This window comes from Bombina bombina, chromosome 6, assembly GCF_027579735.1.
Source record: "Bombina bombina isolate aBomBom1 chromosome 6, aBomBom1.pri, whole genome shotgun sequence".
Classification (NCBI taxonomy): domain Eukaryota; kingdom Metazoa; phylum Chordata; class Amphibia; order Anura; family Bombinatoridae; genus Bombina; species Bombina bombina.
The window spans coordinates 42,361,882-42,380,329 of record NC_069504.1 but is presented as its reverse complement, the minus strand read 5'-3'; the positions used below and the strand labels follow the sequence as shown (position 1 = coordinate 42,380,329).

Here is an 18,448-nt window from a genome sequence, read left to right as displayed (position 1 = left end):
GGCAGTCAAAGTGGGTGAAATAATGTATTTGTGTGTTACTGGCAGTCAAAGGGGGTAAATAATTTGTGTGTTTCAGGCAGTCATAGGAGGTAAAATAATGTTTTTGTGTTTTACTGGCAGTCAAAGGGGGGACATAATATAATTGTGTATTACTGGCAGTCAAAGGGGGTGAAATAATGTAAGTGTGTGTTACTGGCAGTCAAAGGGGGTAAAATAATGCATTTGTGTGTTACTGGCGGCCAAGGGGATAACATTGACACTCAGTTGTGAAAAATATGTATGTTGGGGTCAAATGTGAGGCCTAAGGAAGAGCTCAGGGGAGGTGTCATTGTATGACCTAACTTACCACCTTTGCCCAGTCATCCACAGGTCATCCATGGGTTATCCAGTACTCACAACTGCCTTTAAATCTATGGCTCACCAGGAAAGCAGTTTCTAACCACATGGCTATAAAACAGGTCCTAAATTATATATGTTTGATATCTGGCCCCTAGCTTGCTGTAATAGCCTAAACAAATTAAAATATTATGAAAATATTTTAAAATAGGCAGATGTAAGTAGAGGTATAGGCCTCTAGTTATCAACCTGTCTACTTACCTGCATTCGCCGGTCCCAATACGCTCGCCTAAGCTCGCCTAACATCGCCGCCGTGGACCTGAATACGTTCGCCAAATTTATCAAGAAAGCTGTCAAAAGCTGCGCACCAAGTACGTTGCGATGAGCAGCGGACTGTTGTTAACTAACAGTCATCGATCTCGCTGTTCATCGGCTTATTCGCAGCTTTCTTGCTAGCCTGTCACGAAGCACCCACACTAAACTATACTGTTTTACCCCCTAAACCACCGCTCCCTGAGCCCCCCGCACCTAAATAAACTTATTAACCCCTAAACCGCCGCTCCTCGACCCTGCCACAACTATAATAAATATATTAATCCCTAAACCACCACTCCCGGACCCCACCGCCACTATAATAAATATATGAACCCCTAAACCGCCGCTGCCAGACCCCGCCGCCACCTACATTATACCTATTAACCCCTAATCTTCCGCCCCCTATACCGCCGCCACCTACATAAAGTTATTAACCCCTATCCTTCCAACCCGGACCCCGCCGCAACTAAATAAAATGTTTAACCCTTAAACCGTCGCTCCCGGAGCCCATCGCCACCTACATTACATTTATTAACCCCTAATCTGCCCCCCCCCCCACACCGCCGCCACCTAAATTATATCTATTAACCCCTAAACCTAAGTCTAACCCTAAGCCTAACAACCCCCTAACTTAAATATTATTTAAATTAATCTAAATAAATATTCCTATAATTAAATGAATTATTCCTATTTAAAACTAAATACTTACCTATAAAATAAACCCTAAGCTAGCTACAATATAACTAATAGTTACATTGTAGCTAGCTTAGGGTTTATTTTTATTTTACAGGCAAGTTTGTATTTATTTTAACTAGGTAGAATAGTTATTAAATAGTTATTAACTATTTAAAGGGACACTAAACCCCCATTTTTTTCTTTAATGATTCAGATAGAGCATGCAGTTTTAAGCAACTTTCTAATTTACTCCTACTATAAATTTTTATTCGTTCTCTTGCTTTCTTTATTTAAAAAGTAGGAATTTAATGCTCAGTAACCGGCCCATTTTAGGTTCAGCACCATGGATAGCGCTTGCTTATTGGTGCATACAGTTAGCAGACCAATTAGCAAGCATAACCCAGGTTCTCAACCAAAAATGGGCCGACTCTTAAGCTTTATATTCCTGATTTTTAAATAAATGATAGCAAGAGAATGAAGAAAAATTGACAATAGGAGTAAATTAGAAAGTTGATTAAAATTGCATGCTCTATCTGAATCATTAAATAAAAAAAATTGGGTTTAGTATCCCTTTAATAGCTACCTAGTTAAAATAAATACAAATTGACCTGTAAAGTTACAATTACACCTAACACTATACTACCATTAAATAAATTAAATTAATTAAATACAATTACCTACAATTAAATTAAAATAACTAAAATTAACTAAAGTACAAAAAAAAAACAACTCTAAATTACAGAAAATAAAAAAATTTACAAGAAGTTTAAACTAATTACACCTAATCTAAGCCCCCTAATAAAATAAAAAAGCCCCCCAAAATAATAAAATTCCCTACCCTACACTAAATTACAAATAGCCCTTAAAAGGGCTTTTTGCGGGGCATTGCCCCAAAGTAATCAGCTCTTTTACCTGTAAAAAAAAGAAATACACCCCCCCAACATTAAAACCCACCACCCACACCCAACCCTACTCTAAAACCCACCCAAACCCCCCTTAAAAAACCTAACACTTCCCCATTGAAGATTACCCTACCTTGAGCCGTCTTCACCCAGCCGGGACTAAGTCCTCAACGAATCCGGGTGAAGTGGTCCTCCAGATGGGCAGAAGTCTTCATCCAATCCGGCCAGAAGAGGTCCTCCAGATGGGCAGAAATCTTCATCCAAGCGGCATCTTCTATCTTCTTCCATCCTGCGAGGAGCGGCACCATCTTGAAGACATCTGACGCGGAGCATCTATCGATCCCGATGACTAAACGAAGAATGACGGTTCCTTTAAATGACGTCATCCAAGATGGCGTCCCTTGAATTCTGATTGGCTGATAGGATTCTATCAGCCAATCAGAATTAAGGTAGGAAAATTCCGATTGGCTGATGAAATCAGCCAATCGGATTGACCTTGCATTCTATTGGCTGATTGGAACAGCCAATAGAATCCGAGGTCAATCCTATTGGCTGATTTCATCAGCCAATCGGATTTTTCCTACCTTAATTCCGATTGGCTGATAGAATCCTATCAGCCAATCGGAATTCAAGGGACGCCATCTTGGATGACATCATTTAAAGGAACCGTCATTCTTCGTTTAGTCGTCAGGATCGATGGATGCTCCGTGTCGGATGTCTTCCAGATGGTGCCGCTCCTCGCCAGATGGAAGAAGATAGAAGATGCCGCTTGGATGAAGATTTCTTCCCATCTGGAGGACCTCTTCTGCCCGGATTGGATGAAGACTTCTGCCCATCTGGAGGACCACTTCACCCGGATTCGTTGAGGACTTAGGCCCGGCTGGGTGAAGACGACTCAAGGTAGGGTGATCTTCAATGGGCTAGTGTTAGGTTTTTTTAAAGGGGGTTTGGGTGGGTTTTAGAGTTAGGTTGGGTGTGTGGGTGGTGGGTTTTAATGTTGGGGGGTGTATTTCTTTTTTTTACAGGTAAAAGAGCTGATTACTTTGGGGCAATGTCCCGCAAAATGCACTTTTAAGGGCTATTTGTAATTTAGTTTAGGGTAGGGAATTTTATTATTTTGGGGGGCTTTTTTATTTTATTAGGGGGCTTAAATTAGTTGTAATTAGTTTAAACTTCTTGTAATTTTTTTTATTTTCTGTAATTTAGAGGGTTTTTTTTTGTACTTTAGTTAATTTTAGTTATTTTAATTTAATTGTAAGTAATTGTATTTAATTAATTTAATGATAGTATAGTGTTAGGTGTAATTGTAACTTAGGTTAGGTTTTATTTTACAGGTACTTTTGTATTTATTTTAGCTAGGTACTTAGTAAATAGTTAATAACTATTTAATAACTATTGTACCTAGTTAAAATAAATACAAAGTTGCCTGTGAAATAAAAATAAGCCCTAAACTAGATACAATATAACTATTAGTTATATTGTAGCTATCTTAGGGTTTATTTTATAGGTATTTAGTTTTAAATAGGATTAATTTATTTAATTATAGGAATATTTATTTAGATTAATTTAAATAATATTTAAGTTAGGGGGGTGTTAGGGTTAGGGTTAGACTTAGGTTTAGGGGTTAATTCATTTAATATAGTGGCGGCAGGGTAGTGGGGGCAGGATAGGGCTTAATAAATGTAATGTAGGTGGCGGCAGGTTCGGGAGCAGCGGTTTAGGGGTTAAACAATTATTTTATTTGCGGCGGGGTCTGGGATCGGCAGGATAGGGGTTAATAACTTTATGTAGGTGGCGGCAGTATAGGGGGCGGCAGATTAGGGGTTAATAGGTATAATGTAGGTGGCGGCGGGGTCCGGGAGCAGCGGTTTAGGGGTTAATAAATGTATTATAGTTGCGGCGGGGTCCGGGAGCGGCAGTTTAGGGGTTAATACGTATAATGTAGGTGGCGGCGGTGTCGGGGCGGCTGTTTAGGGGTTAATAAGTATAAAGTAGGTAGCGGCGGTGTAGGGGGGGCAGATTAGGGGTGTTTAGACTCGGGGTACATGTTAGGGTGTTAGGTGTAGACGTTCCCATAGGAATCAATGGGATATCGGGCAGCAGCGAACATGAGCTCTCGCTGCTGTCAGACTCCCATTGATTCCTATGGGATCCGCCTCCAGGGCGGCGGATTGAAAACCAGGTACGCTGGGCCGGAATAGTGGCGAGCATACCTGGTTGTTCTTTGATAACTACCAAAAGTAGTCAGATTGTGCCGAACTTGCGTTCGGAACATCTGTAGTGACGTAGCCATCGATCTGTGTCGGACTGAGTCCGGTGGATCGTATGTTACGTCACTAGATTCTACTTTTGTCGGTCTGTAGGGCTTGATAAATATGGCGAATCAGCCTCGCCACAAATACGCTGCGGAATTCCAGCGTATTTGCGGTTGACGGCTTGATAAATAGAGGCCATAGTCAGAAGTATGTTAAAATATAGTAAAAAAAAAAAATTGTATTATTATTATCAGTTATTTGTAGAGCGTAGTGATGTCACGAATAGTTCGCCGGCGAATAGTTCCCGGCGAACATAGCATGTTCGCGTTCGCCTCGGTGGGCGAACATATGCGATGTTCGATCTGCCCCATATTCGTCATCATTGAGTAAACTTTGACCCTGTACCTCAGTCAGAAGACACATTACAGCCAATCAGCAGCAGACCCTCCCTCCCAGACCCTCCCACCTCCTGGACAGCATCCATTTTAGATTAATTTGGAAGCTGCATTCTTAGTGAGAGGAGGGACAGTGTAGCTGCTGCTGATTTAATAGGGAAATCGATAGCTAGGCTAGTGTTTTCAGTGTCCACTGCAGTCCTGAAGGACTCATCTGATCTCTGCTGTAAGGACAGCACCCCAAAAAGCCCTTTTTAGGGCTAGAACATCAGTCTGCTTTTTTTTTTTTTTTCCTGTGTAATCTAATTGCAGTTGCCTGCCTGCCAGCGTGTGTGTCAGGCTCACAGCGTATACTGTGCTCACTTGCCCAGTTCCACCACTCATATCTGGTGTAACAGTAGTGTACATTTAAAAAAAACAACACTTTTTTGACTGTGAAATAATAGCAGACAGCTGCCAGTACCCAAGATGGCCGCCAATAAGGCAGATGGGGAGGGTTAGAGAGCTGTTTTGGGGGGGGATCAGGGAGGTTGGGGGCTAAGGGGGGATACTACACCACAGCATATGTAAATATGCTAAAAAAATTTTTTAAAAAAATGAAAAACCTTTTATTTTAGTACTGGCAGACTTTCTGCCAGTACTTAAGATGGCGGGGACAATTGTGGGGTGGGGGAGGGAAGGGAGCTGTTTGGGAGGGATCAGGGGTTCTGATGTGTCAGGTGGGAGTCTGATCTCTACACTAAAGCTAAAATTAACCCTGCAAGCTCCCTACAAACTACCTAATTAACCCCTTCACTGCTAGCCATAATACACGTGTGATGCGCAGCAGCATTTAGCGGCCTTCTAATTACCAGAAAGCAACGCCAAAGTCATATATGTCTGCTATTTCTGAACAAAGGGGATCCCAGAGAAGCATTTACAGCCATTTGTGCCATAATTGCACAAGCTGTTTGTAAATAATTTCAGTGAGAAACCTAAAATTGCGAAAAAATTTAAGTTTTTTTTAAATTTGATCGCCTTTGGCGGTGAAATGGTGGCATTAAATATACCAAAATGGGCCTAGATCAATACTTTGGGTTGTCTACTACACTACACTTAAGCTAAAATTAACTCTACAAGCTGCCTACATCCTCCCTAATTAACCCCTTCACTGCTGGGCATAAAACACGTGTGGTGCGCAGTGGCAATTAGCAGCCTTCTAATTACCAAAAAGCAACGCCAAAGCCATATAAGTCTGCTATTTCTGAACAAAGGGGATCCCAGAGAAGCATTTACAACCATTTATGCCATAATTGCATAAGTTGTTTGTAAATAATTTCTGTGAGAAACCTAAAGTTTGTGAAAAAGTGAACAATTTTTTTTTATTTGATCGCATTTGGCGGTGAAATGGTGGCATTAAATATACCAAAATGGGCCTAGATCAATACTTTGGGTTGTCTACTACACTACACTTAAGCTAAAATTAACTCTACAAGCTGCCTACATGCTCCCTAATTAACCCCTTCACTGCTGGGCATAAAACACGTGTGGTGCGCAGTGGCATTTAGCAGCCTTCTAATTACCAAAAAGCAACGCCAAAGCCATATAAGTCTGCTATAATGGCATGTCTGGTACACAGTGTTGGGGCAAGGATCCATCTGACCACTGATACCTGGTCTGCAAAGCATGGTCAGGGCAGGTATATCACCTACACTGCGCACTGTGAAGCGGGCGTAACCCTTACACTACCTGATCGATACAACATCATACCTGATGTTTTAAAGCACGTTATTCCAAACAATTTAGGAATGTTAGGTGATTTATGCCCTTTATGGATTAAAACCAGACTCTGCATCAACTATGTAATTTTCCATGGGAGTTTTTCCATGGATCCCCCTCCGGCATGCCACAGTCCAGGTGTTAGTCCCCTTGAAACAACTTTTCCATCACTATTGTGGCCAGAAAGAGTCCCTGTGGGTTTTAAAATTTGCCTGCCTATTGAAATCTATGGCGGTTCGCCCGGTTTGCCCGTTCGCGAACATTTGAGGAAGTTTGTGTTCGCTGTTCGCGAACCCAAATTTTTAGGTTTGCGACATCACTAGCGCCAACAGATTCAGCAGCGCTATAAACATAGGAATAATATAAAAAGTAACATTTATAGAAGACAAATGTGTAGAGGGCACTGCCAACAGTTGCAGTGTTGTAGCCCTCTTAAACGTGTTCTACAAAACATCTGGCCTGTAGAATAACATTGTAAGAGGGTTCAGGGGATGACAAAAGGAGGAGAGGAACTGAGGTGAGAAAGTTTAGTGCATGTTGTATACATCCCTGAAGAGCAGAGTATTTTTTTATTATATATAATTTTTATTATTTTAGTGGAATTTTGGCTCTCCTTTGCCTCATTTTAAGAGCACTGATTACTCTTTTTTGTATACTTTTAAGAATGTTGATTACTCTGCTTTACATCATTTAAAGAACGCTTATTACTCTTTTTCATAATTTTAACAGTTGATTACTTTTCTTTGCATCATTTTTAGAATGCTGATTATTCTGCTTTGTAAAATTTTAAGAATGCTGATTACTCTGCTTTGTAAAATTTTAAGAATGCTCATTACTCTGCGTTGTATCTTTTTAAGAATGCTGATTACTCTGCTTTGTACAATTTTAAGAATGCTGATTACTCTGTGCTGTATCATTTTAAGAATGCCGATTACTCTGCGTTGTATCATTTTAAGAATGCTGATTACTCTGCTTTGTATAATTTTAAGAATGCGGATTACTCTGTGCTGTATCATTTTAAGAATGCTGATTTCTCTGCTTTGTATAATTTTAAGAATGCTGATTTCTCTGCTTTGTATAATTTTAAGAATGCTTATTACTCTGCTTTGTATCATTTTTAGAATTCTGATTACTCTGCTTTGTATAATTTTAAGAATGCTGATTACTCTGCTTTGTATCATTTTTAGAATTCTGATTACTCTGCTTTGTATAATTTTAAGAATGCGGATTACTCTGTGCTGTATCATTTTAAGAATGCTGATTTCTCTGCTTTGTATAATTTTAAGAATGCTGATTACTCTGCTTTGTATAATTTTAAGAATGCTGATTACTCTGCTTTGTATCATTTTTAGAATTCTGATTACTCTGCTTTGTATAATTTTAAGAATGCTGATTACTCTGCTTTGTATCATTTTTAGAATGCTGATTACTCTGCTTTGTATCATTTTTAGAATTCTGATTACTCTGCTTTGTAAAATTTTAAGAATGCTGATTACTCTGCTTTGTATCATTTTAAGAATGCTGATTACTCTGCATTGTATCATTTTTAGAATTCTGATTACTCTGCTTTGTATCATTTTAAGAATGCTTATTACTCTGCTTTGTATCATTGTAAGAATGCTTATTACTCTGCTTTGTATCATTTTTAGAATTCTGATTACTCTGCTTTGTATAATTTTAAGAATGCTTATTATTCTTCTTTGTATCATTTTTAGAATTCTGATTACTCTGCTTTGTAAAATTTTAAGAATGCTGATTACTCTGCTTTGTATCATTTTAAGAATGCTGATTACTCTGCTTTGTATCATTTTTAGAATTCTGATTACTCTGCATTGTATTATTTTTAGAATTCTGATTACTCTGCTTTGTATCATTTTAAGAATGCTGATTACTCTGCTTTGTATCATTGTAAGAATGCTTATTACTCTGCTTTGTATCATTGTAAGAATGCTGATTACTCTACATTGTATCATTTTAAGAATGCTTATTACTCTGCTTTGTATCATTGTAAGAATGCTGATTACTCTACATTGTATCATTGTAAGAATGCTGATTACTCTGCTTTGTATCATTTTAAGAATGCTGATTACTCTGCTTTGTATAATTTTAAGAATGCTGATTACTCTGCTTTGTATCATTTTAAGAATGCTGATTACTCTGCTTTGTATAATTTTAAGAATGCTGATTACTCTGCATTGTACCATTTTAAGAATGCTGATTACTATGCTTTGTATAATTTTAAGAATGCTGATTACTCTGCTTTGTATAATTTTAAGAATGCTGATTACTCTGCTTTGTATCATTTTAAGAATGCTGATTACTATGCTTTGTATAATTTTAAGAATGCTGATTACTCTGCATTGTACCATTTTAAGAATGCTGATTACTCTGCATTGTACCATTTTAAGAATGCTGATTACTCTGCATTGTACCATTTTAAGAATGCTGATTACTCTACATTGTATCATTGTAAGAATGCTGATTACTCTGCTTTGTATAATTTTAAGAATGCTGATTACTCTGCATTGTACCATTTTAAGAATGCTGATTACTCTGCTTTGTATAATTTTAAGAATGCTGATTACTCTGCATTGTACCATTTTAAGAATGCTGATTACTATGCTTTGTATCATTTTAAGAATGCTGATTACTCTGCTTTGTATCATTGTAAGAATGCTGATTACTCTGCATTGTACCATTTTAAGTATGCTGATTACTCTGCATTGTATCATTTTAAGTATGCTGATTACTCTGCATTGTATCATTTTAAGTATGCTGATTACTCTGCATTGTATCATTTTAAGTATGCTGATTACTCTGCATTGTATCATTTTAAGTATGCTGATTACTCTGCATTGTATCATTTTAAGTATGCTGATTACTCTGCATTGTATCATTTTAAGAATGCTGATTACTATGCTTTGTATCATTTTAAGTATGCTGATTACTCTGCTTTGTATCATTTTAAGAATGCTGATTACTCTGCATTGTACCATTTTAAGAATGCTGATTACTCTGCTTTTGTATCATATTTTAAAGGGATATGAAAACCCAAAAAATGTGATTCAGACAGAGCAAACCATTTTAAAAATTGTTTCCAATTTACTTCTATTATCAAATTTGCTTTGTTCCCATGATAGTCTGTGTTGAACAGATACCTAGGTAGCATCTGGCGCTCTACATGTCAGGAACTAGTGCTGCCCTCTAGTGCTCTTGCAAATTGATACAATTCTTGCAAAACTGCTGCCACATAGTGCTCCAGAAATGTGCAGACTCCTAAGCTTACATCCCTGCTTTTTAACAAAATATACCAAGAGAACAAAGAAAGATTGGTAATAGAAGTAAATTAGAAAGTTGTGTAAAATCTAAATCATGAAGGAAGAATCTTGGGTTTCTTATACCTTTAAGAGGATGATTACTCAGCAGTCTGAGAATGTACCGCATAGAACACAGTGGGGTAGATTCACTAACAACTTCTTCAGTCTCACCAAATCCATTTGTTATTCTAGGGAGCCCAATGACTAAACTATGGAATTATGGGGCCCATTTATCAAGCTACGTATGGAGCTTGAAGGGCCGTGTTTCTGGCGAGCCTTCAGACTCGCCAGAAACAACAGTTATGAAGCAGCGGTCTAAAGACCGCTGCTCCATAACCTGTCTGCCTGCTCTGAGGAGGCGGACAGAAATCGCGGGAAATCAACCCGATCGAATATGATAGTGTTGATTGACACCCCCTGCTAGCAGCTGATTGGCCGAGAATCTGCAGGGGGCGGCATTGCACCAGCATTTCACAAGAGCTGCTGGTGCAATACTGAATGTGGAGAGCGTATTGCTCTCCGCATTCAGCGATGTCTGTCGGACCTGATCGGACCTGATCGGATCATGTCGGACAGACATTTGCTAAATAGGCCCCATGAGCTTTAGTGAAGGGTGCATAGAGTAACATGGTATTGCTTGATCAATTACAGATTCATCTGGATGGAGTGATTGTTTTCTGCCTTTTTATAGGGTGATCCTGGGAGCAAAGGAGACAAGGGAGGTCTTGGGCTTACTGGGAGCGTGGGACTTCCTGGACTAAGAGGTAAAGATGTAAGTAGAACGCAGAAGGTAGAGTTACTTAAGGACGATCATTTCTTTCTATAATAATGTTTTGTTCTAAAGATGATTTCAGTAGTGATCACAGAATCATAAGAGGAGCTACTGCCAGGGCCGACTCTCTAATAGGTCCCAGTCATATCATGTGACCCAGGCAGCATTTGACAGGGGCAGTATAAAGGGAGAGCAGGGTTGCCTTAAAGGGACATAAAAGTCAGAATTAAAGCTTCATGATTCAGATAGAGCATACAATTAAAAAGACTTCTGAATTTACTTCCACAATCAAATTGTGCACAGTCCTTTTATATGGACATATTTTGAGCATGTGCAAAAAAAAAACAAGCTCTTTCTTACACTCTCCCAACATACCTCATGCACACGTGCCCTGCAGCCCCAGTTACTCTCTTCCTACAGTCCCTATGCACTCTCTCCCAACATGCCTCAGGCACAATCATCCTGCAGCTCCAGTTGCTCTCTTCCTACAGTCCCTATACACTCTCCCAACATGCCTCACGCACACTAACCCTGCAGCTCCAGTTACTCTCTTCCTACGGTCCCTATGCACTCTCTCCCAACATGCCTCATGCACACTCACCCTGCAGCTCCAGTTACTCTCTTCCTACGGTCCCTATGCACTCTCTCCCAACATGCCTCAAGCACACTCACCCTGCAGCTCCAATTACTCTCTTCCTACAGTCCATATGCACTCTCTCCCAATATGCCTCAGGCACACTCATCCTGCAGCTCCAGTTGCTCTCTTCCTACAGTCCCTATACACTCTCCCAACATGCCTCACACACACTCACCCTGCAGCTCCAGTTACTCTCTTCCTACGGTCCCTATGCACTCTCTCCCAACATGCCTCAGGCACAATCATCCTGCAGCTCCAGTTGCTCTCTTCCTACAGTCCCTATGCACTCTCTCCCAACATGCCTCACGCACACTCACCCTGCAGCTCCAGTTACTCTCTTCCTACGGTCCCTATGCACTCTCTCCCAACATGCCTCAATCACACTCATCCTGCAGCCCCAGTTACTCTCTTCCTACAGTCCCTATACACTCTCCCAACATGCCTCACGCACACTCACCCTGCAGCTCCAGTTACTCTCTTCCTACGATCCCTATGCACTCTCTCCCAACATGCCTCACGTACACTCACCCTGCAGCTCCATTTTCCGTCCCTATACACTCTCTCCAAAAATGCCTTGTGCACACTTGCCCTGCAGCCCCAGTTACTTTCTTCCTACAGTCACTATGTACTCTCTCCCAACATGCCTCATGCACACTTGCCCTGCAGCCTCAGTTACTTTCTTCCTACAGTCGCTATGCACTCTCTCCCAACATGCCTCATGCACATTTACCCCGCAGTCCCAGTTACTCTCCATCTACAGTCCCTATGCACTCCCTCCAAACATGCCTCATGCACACTCACCCTGCAGCCCCAGTTACTCAATTTCTACAATCCCTATGGCCTCTCTCCGAACATGCTTCATGCACACTCGACCTGCAGCCCCAGTTACTCACTTCCCACAATCCCTATTCACTCTCTCCCAACATGATTCATGCACCCTTGCCCTGCAGCCCTAGTTACTCTCCATCTACAGTCTCTATTCACTCTTCCAACATGCCTCATACACACTTGCCCTGCAGCCCCAGTTACTCTCCAACTACAGTCCCTATGCACTCTCTCCCAACCTGCTTCATGCACCCTCGACCTGCAGCCCCAGTTACTCACTTCCTACAGTCCCTATGCACTCCCAACATGCTTCATGCACACTTGCTCTGTAGCCCTAGTTACTCTCTATATACAGTCTCTATGCACTCTTGCAACATGCCTCATACACACTCACCCTGCAGCCCCAGTTACTCTCCATCTACAATCCCTATGCCCTCACTCCGAACAAGCTTCATGCGCACTCGACCTTCAGCCCCAGTTACTTAATTCCTACAGTCCCTATGCACTCTCTCCCAAAATGTGTCATTTACACTTGCCCTGCAGCCCCAGTTACTTTCCCTTTACAGTCCCTATGCACTCTCCCAACATGCCTCATGCACACTCACCCTGCAGCCCTAGTTACTCTCCATCTACAGTCCCTATGCACTCTCCCAACATGCTTCATTCACTCACCCTGCAGCCCCAGTTACTCTCCATCTACAGATCCTATGCACTCTCCCAACATGCCTCATTTGCTCTTGTTCTGCAGCCCCAGTTACTCTCCATCTACAGACCCTATGCATTCTTCCAACATGCCTCATGCACATTTGCTAAAAGAATCAGTAAACAACTGATATTGGTGTACACTTGAATAGCACTCACATTTCTGCTCATAAATTAATGAGATACATACGTTTCAGACATTGGGATGGAGTCTGGAGCACAAAATTTAAAATATAACTTTTAATCAAAAAAATTAAAATAATGTATTTACAAAAGGACACACATATAAAATCAACGTTAGTATCATATCGATTTATATACTCTGTAAATAGCCTCCCGTGGGGTTACCTTCTGGTTAGAAATTAAAGAACTCTGTATACTCTAGTTATATCGGATTAAAGGGCCATAATACCCAAATGTTTAAACACTTGAAAGTGATGCAGCATAGCTGTAAAAAGCTGACTAGAAAATATCTCCTGAACATCTCTATGTAAAAAAGAAAGATATTTTACCTCAAAAGTTCCTCAGTAGCCACCTCCCATTGTAAAGGATTTCTAAGCAGCATTTTAGTGTGTATGTCCTGGGACAGCTGAAAGGATGAGCCTCGTGAACTCTCATATTATTTCACCAATCAGGTAAAGGAAGCTTACTATGAAATCTCATGAGAGTTAAGTCAAATCTCATGAGATCACAGTAAAAGTTCATGACCTCAGCACTGCTGGTGCTGATTGGCTGCTGTTCATTTCTTCATTTTTTTTAATTTTTACCTGCAGCTGGGAGCAGGTGAAGTATAACTTTTTACACAGAACTTACTCTGCTGAGCTGAGGAGATTGTGAGGTAAAATATCTTCCTTTTTTACATAGAGATGCTCAGGTGATATTTTCCTGTCAGCTTTTTACAGTTATACTGCATCAGTTTCAAGTGATTTAGCATATGAGTATTATGTCCCTTTAAGTGAAAGTCAATAGTAGATATTGGTTTAGCCAATAAAATAGAGGTCCAAAATGAATATGGCTGGTAATATCTCAGCTGAATGGGTTAAATAAAGATCATGGTGGTGTACTGGTGTACTTTGATTGTTTTATCTTGGATTAAGTAATAAGATTTTTGGCTGAAAATTATCCTTATTTATTTTATTACTGGACTTTAAGAACACAGATTGCGTCAGTTATATATGTAGTATATATCAAAGGACACAAAAGGTATACATGCAGCTTGTTGCCAGCTTTCTTATTTATGTGGTCAATGCAATATAATTGTTATAATTTCTATAACAATATTATTGTATGTGTAGCGTTACCGGCCTATACCTGTTTGGCCAAATAAAGTTATATTGAGGTGTCACTGGTGTTTGGTAATCATCAGGCACCTAATAATATTATTCAAAACTGGAGGATTGCCGGCCTATACCTGTTTACAAGTATCCACAATATTTAGTGGTCACCTGTCATATAACCACAGCTACCCGCTATGGTTAGCGATGACACAATATATCTATATTGCACTGAGTTAAATAAGGCACTTATATCATGCGCCTAACATCGTTGTCATCCACAAAATGTTGTATAGTCAACTTATTACTAGATTTAAGTCCCTTAACACACCTTGAATAAAGGATATTAGAGCAAAATTACTGAGGATTGTAATTAAGTGGGAGTAAATTTACCGGCCTATACCTCTAATGCCTTGAAGGTTACTATAATGTTAATAGCCCAGCAACGTGCCTAAATCAAACAATCAAAGTACACCATATTAATTTTGGACCTCTATTTTATTGGCTAAACCAATATCTACTATTGACATTCACTTAAGCCGATATAACTAGAGTATACAGAGTTCTTTAATTTCTAACCAGAAGGTAACCCCACGGGAGGCTATTTACAGAGTATATAAACCGATATGATACTAACGTTGATTTTATATGTGTGTCCTTTTGTAAATACATTATTTTAATTTTTTTTAATTAAAAGTTATATTTTAATTTTTGTGCTCCAGACTCCATCCCAATGTCTGAAACGTATCTATCTCATTAATTTATGAGCAGGAATGTGAGTGCTATTCAAGTGTACACCAATATCAGTTGTTTACTGATTCTTTTAGCCTTTATTCCAGTACACAGCACCCTTTATCTTTTATTTATTGATTACAGCACATGAGTTAGCTGACTAATCGTATAAGAAACGATATTCTTGCATCACAAGCTAGTAGTGCCTTAGTAACAAATAGTTTGTCTCATGCACATTTGGCCTGCAGCCCCAGTTACTCTCCATCTACAGACCCTATGCACTCTTCTAACATGCCTCATGCACACTTGGCCTGCAGCCCCAGTTACTCTCCATCTACAGACCCTATGCACTCTTCTAACATGCCTCATGCACACTCACCCTGCAGCCCCAGTTTCTCTCCATCTACAGACCCTATGCACTCTTCTAACATGCCTCATGCACACTCACCCTGCAGCCCCAGTTTCTCTCCATCTACAGACCCTATGCGCTCTTCCAACATGCCTCATGCACACTTGCCCTACAGCCCAAGTTATTCACTTCTGACAGTCCCTATGCACGCTTGCCCTCCAGCCCCAGTACTCTTCCTTTAGTGCTCAGGGACGATCATTCTACAGTTGCCATGTGCATGTATGCTATACACCAATATATCACCTTTAAACAAAGATTAATGACTCTCACTTTCAGATAATATATCCACACTAATAATACAAACTCACAAATTGCATCTATACCTCTTGATCTTTCACTTAAATAAGACCCATGCAATATTGCCGTACCTATTTGCACTCTTCACTAGATATATTTACAGTGTTGTACAGTGCACATCTCAACTCTTCATCTACATAACCCATCTTCCCCTACAGACTGTATTATAACAAAATTGACACCATTCCTTCTACTATTCCTATGTAGCCTCAACCTAGATTACTTAAAGCTTCTAGCTTTTCAAATTTCCAAGCACTTCTATGCAGTTCACATACACTACATATCTGTAATCCTTAGGTATTTCTTCTATGCATTCATAATGTGCTCTTACTCGGCAGTCCTCATGCAATCCACCTCGGCAGTCCACCTCTGCAGTCCTCATGACATCCACCTCTGCTGTCCTCATGCAGTCCACCTTTGCAATTCTCATGTAGTCCACTTCAAAGTCCTCACGACGTAGTCCACATTTGCACCCCTCATGCAATCTCCTTTTGAACTTGTCATGTAAGCCACCTCTACAGTTTTCACACAGTCCACCTCTGCTGTCCTCAAGCAGTCCACTTTTTTGGACTCCTCACACAGTTTACCTTTGCACTCCTCATGTCGTCCACCTCAGCCCTTATCACTTAGTCCACCTTTGTACTCCTCTTGCAGTCCACCATTGTCCTGCTCATTGCACGCAAATGATAGCGCTCCACTTGTAATCTGACCCTTTTTGTCTAAATGAAGCAATAGATTTTTTTTTTAAATGTCAGCATAACTTTAAGAATATGATTTCTTGTCTAGTATAAATCAAGTAATTTATATATGAAAACTGCATTTTTTTTCTCCCTTGTAGGGTGAACCAGGTGTGAAGGGGGAGCCAGGCATGGAGGTAAGATCCAATAATATGACAGTTGTAAGTGTCTCTACTTGCAGGGTAACATTATTATGCTTTAAGCTTGGCATCCAAAGGGGTTAGCAAAAGGGGTACAAATGCCCCATGGCATTGGTACATATTTATATTTTGATTCTCTGGATAGTCCATAAACCATCACATAACTCATATCTTGAGAATGTGACCAATCATTGTAAAAAATTACATTTGCACTGTCTGTGTGGTCAGTGTGAAAATAGCAGGTTTAAAGTAGTAATTAAAGGAGAACTTAAAGGGCCACTAAACCCAAAATCTTTCTTTCATGATTCAGATAGAACATACAAATTTAAACAGCATTACAATTTACTTCTATTATTTATTTTGCTTCATTTTTTAGATATCCTTATTTGAAGAAAAAGCAATGCACATGGGTGAGCCAACCACATGAGGCTTCTATGTACAGCAGCCAATCAGCAGCTACTGAGCATATCTAGATATGCTTTTCAGCAAAGAATATGAAGAGAATAAAACAAATTAGATAATAGAAGTCAATTAGAAAGATGTTTAAAAATGCATTCTCTTTCTAAATCATGAAAGAAAAAATGTGGGTGTCATGTCCCTTTAAGTAACTGCATTTAGAGCCCAACATAGCTCTGTACAACCCATAAGCCCACTTACGCAAAATAGGTATATCTCCTCTTTTAAATGAGGCCACTTGACCTTCTAGATAGTATGTGGTCAATTAAAAAGTGCAATTTCCCCCCCCCCCCATTTACATCAAATTTAGAATTTTAAAAGGCAACTGTGTCTCTTTTTGACAAAAAAATGAAATCTTTAATGTAAAAGAGAAGAGGCTACTCTTTCAAATGAGGAATAAGATGACCCTCTAGGTTTTACATGGCAGATGACACAATAGTGACTATTTAAGTTCCTCTAGACACTATGCTAAGAAAAATAAAATTGATTGGTCATGGAAACAGCACTGTTATCTCTAAGACTACAAGTCTCTGATGAACACATTGTTAATATAAAAATTAAAATGTTTTATAATTTAGTCTTGTTAGATACTTACTTAAAGGGATACTAAACCCAATTTTTTTTCTTTAATGATTCAGATAGAGCATGCAATTTTAAGCAACTTTCTAATTTACGCCTATTATCAATTTTTCTTCATTCTCTTGCTATCTTTATTTAAAAAGCAGGAATTTAAAACTTAGGAACCGGCCCATTTTAGATTCAGCACCATGGATTGCTTATTGGTATAAATAAAAAGAGAGAAGCGCTCAACCTGGGAACGAACAATAGCATAATAGCTTGCTCTATGGCTAGTTACCACCATAGAAGCAGCCTCTTTTTGCTCAATGTGTGCCTTTCACAGAGAAGAACTTTCCTGAAGCATATCAGTCTGATCCTGACTTAACAGTGCAGTCCAGCCCCGAAATACCAGGCAATCCCTCTCTGAACGAGAGAAACGGCAAAACCCCAGACGTACGTTTCAGCCTATTGTGGGCCTCGTCAGTGGGGTGCAGCCATATCCCTCTAGGCACACTGAGCAACGGGTCCACGTCTGGATTCCCGCATTACTCTTAGGGAGACTTCCCTAAGTGTCATAATTTGCATAAATAAAAAGAGAGAAGCGCTCAACCTGGGAACGAACAATAGCATAATAGCTTGTTCTATGGCTAGTTACCACCCTAGAAGCAGCCTCTTTTTGCTCAATATGTGCCTTTCACAGAGAAGAACTTTCCTGTAGCATATCAGTCTGATCCTGGCTTAACAGTCCAGTCCAGCCCCGAAATACCAGGCAATCCCTCTCTGAACGAGAGAAACGGCAAAACCCCAGACGTACGTTTCGGCCTAGTGTGGGCCTCGTCAGTGAGGTGCAGCCATATACCTCTAGGCACACTGAGCAACGGGTCCACGTCTGGGGTTTTGCCGTTTATTCTGGGGTTGTGAACCAAAAATGGTCCGGCTCCTTTACTTTACATTCC

The 18,448-nt window shown here is 39.9% G+C and overlaps 1 protein-coding gene across 1 annotated transcript in view; it reads left to right on the top strand.

Annotated features, from left to right (window-relative positions):
• Positions 1-18,448, top strand: part of LOC128664316 (collagen alpha-1(VII) chain-like) — a 913,939-nt gene that overhangs the window by 323,934 nt on the left and 571,557 nt on the right. Inside the window, exons 50-51 of the mRNA XM_053719156.1 lie at positions 10,645-10,725; positions 16,440-16,475. Coding sequence (XP_053575131.1) covers positions 10,645-10,725; positions 16,440-16,475 — 117 coding nt within the window. The remainder of the gene's footprint in view (positions 1-10,644; positions 10,726-16,439; positions 16,476-18,448) is intronic.